Raw genomic sequence first — 12,075 nt, 5'->3', positions numbered from 1 at the left:
AGGAAGAGTAGGTTGCTGGTTGATTGAGGTTGGTCAGTGGTAAAGTGAAGGTGAAACTTTTTATTTTGTGGCATTAAAGTTGGAAAGAAATTTGTATGACAGATGAACTTAAAAAAAAAAACACATTATTTAGATAGAATCAGCTTTAGATTTTGTGAAATTGGTTTACAAAGGAATATATAGGAGTGTACTTACGGGTAATGACATTAAACACATTTGGTAAAAGATAAGTCACCAAAGTTTTGCGTGGCATGTCCCAGGCGACATTTCAAGATAAAATAATTAAGGCCGTTATTCGAAAGACGGATAGAAGTTTTTTGAGCAAGTAGCGTAAAAAGGAGGAGGATTAAGCAGATTTATAAACCTTAGCAGGGTAGCTGAGAAGTCAATGCTGTGATTCGTCAACAGCCAATCAGCTGCGGAGTCCGGAGAGATATCAGGCCGTACCACTTGGGTTCGTATTACAGCAAATGAAAGTCGGCGCCTAGCGAGTTGTAAAGCTCTATTGAACGCGCGCAGTCGTCTACTGGCCAAAGTTACTTTGAAACCTTGCAGGTCGGGGGTTTCGCTCAGCGCACGCTAAGCCAAATAAAAACCTAACTGTTGCGGAGGTTGGTATTGACATCATCCGCCTGATAACTAGGGAGATCAGGGTAGCATTTTCGTAGGTTAGAAAAAAACTAAAGAGTTTGGTCTAGGTGTGAACGAAGACAAGACAATGTAGCTAGCAAGAGATAAACACGCCTAAGGATCACCTTGGCAGAATTAACTTGAAAGTAGTGGTAGACTTTATCTACCTAAGGTCCAGTATAAACACCACTAAAAATGTCAACCTGGCGATCAAGCGAAGAATAATTCTTGCCCACAGTTGCTACTTTGTGCTCGGTAGGTAAAAATTCAAAGCTTTTTCTCGCTCCGTCCTTTTATATTGCGCATAAACGATGGGCGATATCAAACAAAGATGAAAAGTATTTGGGGGCTTTCGCATAAGGGACGTGTACCGAAGAAGTAGGAATGACGAACTACACGAGCTTAAAAATACAATAATTACGCTGGCTTGAGCATGTTGTACGCATGGTTGACTCCTGGCACCTGTGGAGGTCAACGAAAGAAAGGCAGCCCTCAAACACAATGGAAGGATCAAGTAAAGCCGGACCTATCTGCATTCAGGATGTACAACTGGCGCAGCCTCGCAAATGATAGAGGCAATTGGCAAAATTTTTTGATATCGGCCGAAACCGACGAAAATTGTACACTCAAACAAGAAGAAAAGATGAAGAAAGAAGAAGACAAGACTAGCTATGCAGTTTCCTGCAACGTCACTGTGTCCTGAGACACAAAACACCACGGTTTGGAAATAATTAGAGGCGACCGAGTGGCCAAAATCGCAAAGGCGGTAACAACGCCAAATAAGATGACGAAGATTGAGAGGTACATCAGGTATTCCGCGACCAGTTTCGATACCGAACCAGAAGCTTTAATAAGGGTAAACAAATGCAGGAACAAAACGTAGATGACAAAAATTTATTAGCAACCGGCTGACTCAGTGGAGACGGTGGGGTCGCTGGTGGAGCAGGCAATGAGATTATGCGATACAACTAAAAGACCGAATTTGGGATATGGAACAGGAACAATTATATGGGGAACGCCACCAACATTAATATGTAACCAACCAAAAGACGATATGAATTTTAGGGTGAGCTAAAAATTATGAGACAAATTAATGAATATCTAAATGCGCTCAAAAATTCCAAAGGCCAGAAAAAAAAAATTAAGCAGACAATAACAACACAACAAAACCTTATTTATTGATGTACCCGAGGTGAGGTCCAACCAAAAGGTTACGAACCCGGTTAACCCGCAAGTGACCGGGTTCAGGGAGCGGGATGCGCGATAGGAAGGGGTGGGGAAGCACAAAGGGAGGACGTCTACCGACAATAACGTCCAAACATAGAGAAATACTAATTATACTTAAACGGTGGTCGGTGTGTGCGTCGACCATGGGGAACTCCTGCGGGGCAATGTCGGCCAAATCCGGTACCGACACCAAATCCCCCGTCGCCTCGCCTGGCGCCAATATTAGTTTTGCCTGCTCACCTGCAGTCTAAGTGCCTCTGCCTCTTCAACGTTCACTCAGTTCTGCCCCGGCGCGCAACTACGAGTAGGACCGCATCCTACGCATCGGCCCGTAAAACCATGGGGACTGAGTGCTAGCGTTGCTGGTGCCCTATAAATTAGCACCGCCCCGATAATTCTCTTCCTCTTATTTCCTTACTATTGGTCGGTATCGTTTTGGAGCGAATACCTCTGATGGTCACTTTTCTCTTTTCTGCTTTGCACTTTCAGTTGAGCTATATGCAACGCAACGCTCTTATCGGTTGGAGTGAAGAAAATTAGAGTAAAACGAAGTGAAAAACAAAACCAAACTTTGTTGCGCCCAGTACCCGAAAAATTAGCTAAAGATAAATTCTCTTCTCTCAGATATCGTTTTGGATGTCAACTCAAATTTCTTAAGATGTAAAAAGATGCTTTTTGTTATGGTTTTTCAATTCTGACTCACAATTTGTATTCAAAAATATAGTAAACAAAAATCTGTTGGTCTCGCTACTAGGTATGCATATTCCTCAATGGACTTTGTGCTTAAGACAATGCGTATGCAGTCGTACAGCTTAGCTATTTATCGAGCGTTCAAGAAGCACGTACATGTTGCAGAAGACCGCGGTCATAGCAAGAGCGCTTGCGATAAGCGCCGAGACATTGGTTAATGACACACACACATAGTTGGTCAAAACTTCAATGTGCTGACCAAATGGCAGAGACAGATTGGTTAATTGCTGCAAAAGCACATTTGATGATAAAAGAAAAAAATATTAAAAGAATTGCAATTTCTATGCAGTACAGTTCTTAGTCTCATGTAAGCATTTAATTGCGGCATGAGTATAAAAGTAATGCAACCTTCAAGTTCGCATCAAAACATTTCAAACTTTGTACCAGTTACACAGCTGTTGAGAAAATGTGGCAAATACTTTTAGTAGGCTTCCTAATTGGCACCGTGCGCTGCTCGCTGGATACGCCGCTCTGCCCAGATGGTGGTGAGCCGGTATGCGCTAGAGATGGCAGCGAAGTTATTTACTTCGAGAACGAGTGTAAGCTGAATGTTTACAGTTACAAACAACTTTTTGCTGGTAAAACGAGTGAGTATTGCTTTTTAAGTACGTCCTTATAGGCTTTCACTGAAATATAATATTTTCCATAGAACCCACTAGAGTAGCACTAGAGGATTGTTTCTCCAATTGTGGGGGCATAATATGCCCAGCCATTTACCAGCCAGTTTGCGCACAACTAACTCCTACCGGTACTTTGAGGACGGTACCCAATGCCTGTTTGGTAAATCAACTGATTTGTGAATCGCGGCAACGTAAGTAGCACATTGTCCTTGTGTCCAGCATTTTTACTTAAACACATTTCTTCTTAAAAAATTATAGAATGGATAATCATTGGTATTGGTCGTTGTCCGACGACCGCAGAACCAGCATCTGCTTCAAGATATCCGTCTTATATTTCTGATCCAGCGCCAGCGCCAGCTCCAGCACTAACTACAGAACCTTCGAGCTCAGAGCCATACTATTACGTAGCACCAGCACCCTCCGTTAATCATGCTCCAGCATCTTACGGTGTGCCAGCTCAAGCACAGGACCCAGACTATTACGTAGCACCAGCACCAGCGCCAGCACCTTCCACTAATTCTTCTCCAGCCGCTTACGGTGCACCAGCTCAAACACAGGGATCGAGCTCAGAGCCCGACTATTACGTAGCACCAGCACCTTCCGCCAATCCTGCCTCAGCATCTTACAGTACGCCAGCTCAAGCACAGGACCCAGACTATTACGTAGCAGCAGCATCAGCGCCATCAACTTCCACTAATCCTTCTCCAGCCGCTTACGGTGCACCAGCTCAAACACAGGGATCGAGCTCACAGCCCGACTATTACGTAGCACCAGCACCTTCCGCTTATCCTCCGGTAGCGTCTTACGGTGCGCCAGCTCAAACACAGGACCCAGACTATTACGTAGCACCAGCACCAGGGCCAGCACCTTCCAGTAATCCTTCTCCAGCTGCTTACGGTGCACCAGCTCAAGCGCAAGGATCTAACACCGAACCAAAATATTCCGCACCAGCTCCAGCGCCGTCACCGCCTGCTAGTCCTGCTTATCTTCCTATGTATTATAATGCACAGACCTTAGCACAAGCACCGGGATCGGGCTCACAGTCAGGCTATTCCGCTGTACCAGATCCAGCGACTGCACCTTCTGGCTCTGCTTATTACGGTGCTCCGACACCAGCTCAGGCTGAGGGCGCGAACTCAGAGCCAGACAATTATGTTGCGCCATCACCAGCGCCGACACCTTCTGCGAATCTCTCTACTGCTTATTATGCTGCACCGATGCCAGCTCAGGCACAGGAATCTAGCTCCGATCTGAAGTACTACGTAGCAGCACCGGCAGTCCCTTCTTCCGATCTATCTGATTCTCCAACTTATTCCGTTTCTCCAGCCGCAACTCAGAGCCAGGGATCAGCATCTGAGCGTGACTATTACGTTACGCCATCTGCATCATCTTCTGCTTATCTCGATCCTGCTCAGGCTTCTTACAATGCGCCAGCGCCTGCACCGTATTCAAGTCCAGCTGCAAACACTTGCCCTTCAGAACAAAGCTCGCCCTCTTATGCTGCTTCTGAACTTGATCCAGTAGCATCTTCCTACTCAGAGTCTGATCCTGAGTCTTATAAAACTTCAGACCAAGTGCCAGCAGTTTCTTCAACTGCTGTGGAAAGTTCGGCTGCACACGCATCTCCAGATCAAAGTAGAACTGGAATCTCGAGGCCATATGCAGCCATAGACCAAGATCCAGCATCGATCTCTTACCCACCGTCTCTAGCTGCAATTAGTTTTCCAGCTTTAACTCAGTATCCAGCAGCCAGCCCAGCATCGTACTCATATCCTGCACAAGAATTACAGCCAAATCCAGACCCATACATATCTCCAGTGCGAAATAGTGCACATTACGGAGCTACTGGCCAAGAACCGGCGCCTTACGCTAACCCGACACCAGAATATGCCTCTGCTTCAGACACGTACTCAGCTCAAGAGCAAGTGGCACACCATGCTCCAGCAGCCGCACAATCTGCATGCCCATCATCGTATCAAGCTCCAGCTTTCTCTAACACAGCCCAAAAATATGCTACAGATCCAGAAGAAAACGCTTACTCCGAACCTGCTGTAGGTTCAGCACCATCACCATTACAGGAATATGCTTCAGATCCAACAGTCGATTCTTATTCAGCTCCAGCACCAGCTCCAACACCGATTCTTTACTCATCACCATCACAGGAATATGCTTCAATCCCATCTGCAGATACTTACTCACCTCCAGCTCCAGCCCTTTACTCAGCACCATCAACGGAAGACGCTTCAACTTCGGATCCTTCTCCATCCACTTCTGACAAAGCCCCGGCGTCTTATTCAGTAGCTGATTATGCGGCAGCTCCAGAAGCAATGCCTTATCCAAACCAAGCAAAAGGATCCAACGCTGAAACCTATGTGTCTCCAGACCCAAATTACAGCGCACCAGCGTTGGTACAATCAGCAGACCCTCAATCACACTATGCGGCACCAGCACCTACTTCGGAAGTTTATGTTAGCCCTAGCCAAGATCTATCAGCAGCTCCAGCTTCGTACACATCCGCCGAAAAATGCGTAGCACCAGCGGCGGAGCCAGCCCCTTACACAACCTCCAATCAAGATTCATCATCACACACATACTCAGCCTCACAGTCGCAGACGCCAAGTACAGAACTGGGTATTTACTCAGCTCCTGCGCAAGACCCATCCGCAGCTTCAAATCAATATACAGGATCGTCTCAACAAAATACTTACACTTCCTCGCCAGCGTGCCTAACAGCAGCACCAGCACATCCAGCGGCTCAAATCGGTTTACGAGAAGAACTTCCATACATTTCCGAAGTGAAGGCACCCGGCCTCACTGCTCTGATTGGAAAATGGATTGACAATAGGCAGACAAATGTAGGCAGTGGTTCACAATATCTTACGCCCTTGTACTATCAGCCAACTTATATGGTTATCGAATATCATGGCTCGAAAGGAAAACGATCGTATAAGTAATTTCACGTTTTTTAATCCAAATTGCGTTCTAATTGTACATGTGAGTGCAGTGTGATTGTGTTTATCAATGTATGAATGTATGTATGTATGTAGCTGTAAGATTCCCGACCCATTGAAAATGCTAGTTAGTAGTTAAATGAAAAAAAAATAAGTAAAAATATTATTCGAAAAATGTTTGTGTAAAATAAATATTTTTATCCAAATTGAAGCTTTTAAACTTATTTTCAAATAAGAGAAATAGGAAATGGTGCGCGTTTCTCCTCTTAACTTGCAAAAAAATAAAATTCCGTTGCAGTATTTTTTTGGTTCAAAATTTTGGCTTATTGTTTCAAAAAAGAGTTTATTCCAAAACAATTTTAAAAGCTAGCTCTTACGGAGATTAATTGCGAACGGTTTCTAGACCATAAGACACTGAAGATGGGTAAGGTTATACTACGGTGCTTTAAACCCTGCACAACTGGGAGAGAAACAAACCAAGGACAGTTAGGTCCATCGTTATGCCACACGTGCGATCTCTTATTCCCTTTCTGCAGGTTGAAGATTTCGATAGACCTCAGATATAAAAGCAGAAGTAATAACTATTAAAAAGAGAGAAAATTCTTCAGATTTGTAACCAGACGAACTCTGGGAGTAATAACTATTAAAACGAAATGAAGTTCTCGTTTGCTTGCATCCGCATGTTCAACTTAAGTAGTGGCCAGTAATAGTGCGTACCACTGCATCGAAAATGGGACGATTAATAAAGATTAGGGTAGATATTGTTCCTTTTATACTTGGCCAGAGTAAATGTTATGTTCTCTTGTTAATTTTTCATTTGCCAATTCATGGAATACTGATCGGACTCGGTGTTTGTATGAAGATAGCGGAACGTCATAATAAATGGCAAAAGACCAGGCCAGCCGATAGAACAAGTCAGTACGGCTTCTCTTCTCTTCCGTTTCAATACTGAATTGTGTACTGGTGCAGTACAGTTAACGTACTATAAGTGGAAAAGAGCCAAGAGTTTCCCGAAAGACCAAACCAAAGGTTTCTCAGTTGTCGCCCTCTACGCTTGGGGCGAATGATGCTCCGACATGTGATTGGAGTTCACACCGGGTATTGCCTGATGGGAACCAACGCTATTAGAACGCTATAATGCCGTCAAACGATTACTGCCATAGCTGCCATGATGAGGAGGAAATCGAAAGTGTGAGGCATTACCTACCCCACCGCCACGCATTGGAGAGGGCTCGTCGACGCTCGGTCCTCCATTATTACTTTGGATGCCTGGCTGAACTGAATTTGCTATAGCTACAAATTAGTTTTGCCTCTAAGGTAGAAGGAGGGACGCGAGGGATGTCTAATCTGGCATCACAATGGGCCTATGGTGGCGTAAGGCACCTAGCCTAAGCTAACCTAAGGTATGAGTTTGCGTTCAATCTGGCTGCGTTGAAGGTGGCCTGAAACCTACCGATAAATTCGATAAGAAGCATATTTATAAGCGACTTAGGTGGAGGATACGGCTCGCGTGATTAACTTGGAAACAGCCCGCTTTTGTGGAATTTTCTAAAGCTAGCCACCATACAGTAAGCCCATAGAAAAGAATTTCTTGGTTTTAGACCCCAGGCGCATAAGGCGGTCATGGCTTTCTTGGAATGATACGTAAGATTCCAATTCCAGCCGAGAATCACTCCAGGGCATAAGAGCTTCACTCCGTTGAGAGTGGGTAAATGTTATGGACACGCCTTCCCATCTCTCAGGACATAGGTTTTCTCTCAAGCAGGAGCCTTATGAATTCCGTCTGGGGCACTGAATGAGCGACTTCACAATGGCTTCTGGAAAGACATCATTGAATATTTCGCTCTATGTCAAGCAAAATATGGCAGAGGTTAATGCATGTTATGTAGATGAAAGTAATGCTGACTACACACGATGTAATCATTGATAACCGTTGAACTGAGCAATGGGACTTTGACTGTTGCTTCGTGTCTAAGCTACTTTAAGGTATGTATGTATGTTGGTTGCCGCAACGGTTACCTCGTGCATAGTCAGCGTACGTCGATAGCCAAGCGGGTTGCACAGCGCATGTGTTCAAGCTAGGGGTCTGGTTAATAAAAAAAGTATAGACCGGGAATTTGTCTTTGCTGGCCAATCATCATAACCTAACCTTAGGGGTTTGCGCTGATAAAATTCCATGCGATTTATGTTTGATGGCCACCAAACTGCAGACTAACATTGTCGGCTAATCATAGGACATAGGACATTTTTGAACCACATTTTGAGATAGGGCGTTCTTCAAACATTTGCTGAGATAGGGTATTTTTGAACCGAATTCCGAAATAGGGCGTTTTTGAACCGCAGCCGAGAATGGGACACCTTCCGCATAGACTTCGATACGTCATATGATTAAATTTAAAAAATTTCTTCTCCACTAGAGAATTGCAGTTGAGGCAGAAGTCAAGAGGCATCAGACAGCAAGCTGAACCACGTTTTGGTTTATCTCTACAGTATCAAGCTAAGAGTAACCATAGAGTGAACAGAAATGCTTTGGAAGATGCTAAATTGATGTCGAAAATAAACAACTTTCTAATGAGGACCTTATAGTTACACGAAAAATCGACACATGAATTTTTTCAAATTTCCGTGAAATTCAAAAAAAAAATAATTGCATTAAAAACGTCATTATTTCAATATGTATTCTGATAATTTTTTTAATTGTAATATAATTATTCTGTCATCGACGAGTAATTATTTACTGAAAACAAATTTCCAAAATACATACATAAATAGTTATTTTCGTGTCAATTTCAAAGCGATTCAGATAAGGAAAAAGATATTAATATTTCACTGTGATAATCTAATTGGCTAAATTTAATAATTAGCCTGCTGAAACAGCATTCCAAGATAAAATATCAACATCTAAATTTTATATGGGAAATCTTATAGGTGGAAAATTATTATAAGTACAAATTAAAAAAATCACGAAAATTTGAAAACTTAATAATATTTTTAGGGGTCCCAAAAAGGTTTCAAAATGTGTAAATCTCACATATTGAGAAAATGAGCTCAGGAAGTCCATACTAAATATCTTCTATAGAGAGATACATCCAAGCGAGTACACTACAGTGGTACACAAACGGTATCCAAAACCGCTAAGGAAAACACAAAACTGAGGAAACTGCATTAGCGAAACTACATGAGGCTTCGTCAAACTAGAGCTCTCTAGGGGGTATAATACCCACTACACACCATGTTCTATTATAATATTCATAAATATTTTCATGAAAAATTTGTTGCGTTAATTATATTTATGAAAATATAACTCACTCTATAATAATAATAATAATAATAGATTGGCGCTTACATATATGGTAGTGTTTGGCCGAGCTTCTCCTCGGACTTGTGGTGTGCGCCTTGATGTTGTCACACAAAGTGGAGGGACCTACAGTTTTGCGCCGACTCCGAACGGCGATTGTATTTGTATGAGAAGCTGTTTTTCATGGAAGAAATACACTCGGAGGTTTGCCATTGTCAGCCGAGGGACGACCGCTGTTCAGAAAAAACATTTTTTTATATTTTTTTTCGATGTTAATGTGACCAGGGCTATATTAATCAAAGTTTCACAGTTTATATAAGGTTAAAAAAAATTCATCAGATTTAAATTTTTTCACACTTTGAAGGTGACCCCTAATTATTATTTAAAATTCTTTAAATTTTCGTGGAAGTCTATATCTTATATTTGTAAAAAATTAAGGGTGTCCCATACACAACTTAGATTTTTATGTTTTTTAAGGGCCATCCTAAAACGCATTAATATATTAAGTATGCATGCAAATAACATACCACCCTGTTTCAATGAATCGCATCTAATAGATACACAATTATAAGCACTCACCTGAAAATAGAAGAAGGAAAATTATGATTACTGTTTCATGATTTGCATTTATACATATTAACTAAAAGTATCTGTACTGTGGCAATAGGAAATTTCCAAATAATTATGCTAAGTATTCCACATGGCTCAAAATGTTTAAGCATTGAGGTTAAATCGATCTTGTGGCCTATTAATTTCGCCAACTTCATAAAATAATAAGCGTCAAAGAACGCATTTCTTCAAAGTTGATAAAAAGTTTTTATATTTATTTTTATTGCGAGCTAAGAAGCACGTACATCTGTATGTAAATCCATATATGTATGTACTTGCAGTTGAAGAACGCCGGCACAGCAAGCAGCCTCGTGATAAATACCCCACATGAGGCACAGCGAAATGCTCTTCGCCAATTCCAAAGAGCTATATGCGACTAGGCAGATTGTTTCCATACTACATAGGCACATTCATCAATTGATTAGCTCAATTTCGTTAGTAGATATATTAATTAATTAGTTCAGTAACTAGGTATAAAAGCTCTACAAACCACTGACACTCCAGTACAACAATTCCACCACTCAACCAAGTTGCATCAGCTGCAACTAAATTGCTTTGAAAATGTTTTCAATAATCCTGATTGGTGCTTTAATTGCATTTACCAACTCAGCTGTATACAATGCGCCATCCAATCAGTATTCTTCAGCATCTGTAGCACAAGCGGCTCCATCTTTATTGCCTCGATATCTGAATCCAGGAACTGCTCAAAATCCGTGGCGATTTTTGACATCTAATCAGTACTTGCCTTTACCAACACCATCATCTCCCTCTGCATCTACTCAAACATCGTATGCAGCACCATCTCCAGCGCCTGCTCCCTACTCAGCTAAAAGCTTGGCACAAGCTTCCTACGCAGCTCCAGTATCAACACCTTGCACATATTCAGCGCCAGCTCAGGCCACTGGCCCTAAGTCAGGATCTTACGCCGCTTCTAGCTCTGCTCAGGCGTCCTATGCAGCTCCGCCCCCAACTCGTGACTCCGCTCAGACCTCTTATGTTGCACAAGATCCAGCTCCTTCGGTTGATCCAGCATCTTACGCTGCGCCTAGCTATGCTCCAGCTTCTTATACCGCACCTGCTCCGGCTCCTGCGCCCGCTCCAGCCTCTTATGATGCCCCAGATCAAGCTCCCGTAGCGTATGCTACTCAGGCCTCGTATGCTATACACGCCCTTGCTCCTGCACCTGGTCCAGCATCTTACGCTGGTCCGAGCTATACGCAAGCTTCCTATTCCGCACCTACACCTGCCCATTCGCCCGCTCCTGCATCGTACGTAAGCTCCAGCAATGCTCCGTCCTCTTATGCTGCACCAGCACCAGCTCCTGCACCTGCGCCGTCATCTCATGCGGCTTCTATCTCTGATCCGGCCGTTTATTCTGCACCAGAACCAGCTCCTTCGACTGATCCAGCATCTCAGGCTGCGCCTAGCTATGCTCAAGCTTCGTATGCCGCACCTGCAGCTGGTTCTGCGTCCGTTCCAGCCTCTTATGCTGCTCCGGATCCTGCTCCTGCATCTTACGCTGCTCCGATCTATACTCAAGCTTCTTATTCCGCACCTGCACCTGCCCCTGCGCCTGCTCCTGCATCGTACGTAAGCTCGAGCAATGGCCAGGCCTCTTATGCTGCACCAGCACCTGCTCCTGTACCTTGCTCTGCACCCGCACCGTCATCTCATGTGGCTTCCTCGACTGATCCAGCATCTTACGATGGGCCTAGCTATGCTCAAGCTTCATATGCCGCACCTGCACCTGCTCCTGCGCCCGTTCCAGCCTCTTATGCTAGCCCGGATCCTGCTCCTGCATCTTACACTGCGCCTAGCTATGCTCAAGCTTCGTATGCCGCACCTGCACCTGCGCCGTCATCTCATGCGGCTTCCAGCTATGATCCAGCCATTTATTCTGCACCAGAACCAGCTCCTTCGACTGATCCAGCATCTTACGCTGCGCCTAGCTATGCTCAAGCTGCTTCCGCGCCCGCTCCATCCTCCTATG

At 43.8% G+C, this 12,075-nt stretch overlaps 2 protein-coding genes across 2 annotated transcripts; both read left to right on the top strand.

The window, feature by feature from the left end:
- Positions 1–2,627: 2,627 nt before the first annotated feature.
- On the top strand, positions 2,628–6,181 carry LOC118753813 (extensin-like). Its single transcript, XM_036488687.1, has 4 exons — positions 2,628–2,760; positions 3,003–3,194; positions 3,257–3,418; positions 3,486–6,181. Exons 1-4 carry the CDS (start codon positions 2,628–2,630, stop codon positions 6,179–6,181), a joined length of 3,183 nt encoding a protein of 1,060 aa, XP_036344580.1.
- Positions 6,182–10,646: 4,465 nt separating this feature from the next.
- Positions 10,647–12,044, top strand: LOC118753812 (skin secretory protein xP2-like; the record flags this gene model as incomplete). Its single annotated transcript, XM_036488686.1, has 1 exon — positions 10,647–12,044. A coding segment is annotated over exon 1 (1,398 nt), but the record flags the coding sequence as incomplete, so codon positions are not given.
- Between the last annotated feature and the right edge of the window lie 31 nt (positions 12,045–12,075).

Source organism: Rhagoletis pomonella, unplaced genomic scaffold (assembly GCF_013731165.1).
Source record: "Rhagoletis pomonella isolate Grant_MI unplaced genomic scaffold, Rhpom_1.0 Rhpom_scaffold_02876, whole genome shotgun sequence".
In the NCBI taxonomy this organism is placed as follows: domain Eukaryota; kingdom Metazoa; phylum Arthropoda; class Insecta; order Diptera; family Tephritidae; genus Rhagoletis; species Rhagoletis pomonella.
This window is presented reverse-complemented; position numbering and strand designations above follow the sequence as displayed.

What these genes read in the sequence shown, in the direction of transcription:
- LOC118753813 (XM_036488687.1), top strand. Translation starts at nt 2,628, where the DNA reads ATGGACTTTGTGCTTAAGACAATGCGTATGCAGTCGTACAGCTTAGCT. An exon ending in ACTTTTTGCTGGTAAAACGA is followed by an intron (nt 3,195 to 3,256) that starts GTGAGTATTGCT and finishes TATTTTCCATAG; the next exon opens with AACCCACTAGAGTAGCACTA. An exon ending in GATTTGTGAATCGCGGCAAC is followed by an intron (nt 3,419 to 3,485) that starts GTAAGTAGCACA and finishes AAAAAATTATAG; the next exon opens with AATGGATAATCATTGGTATT.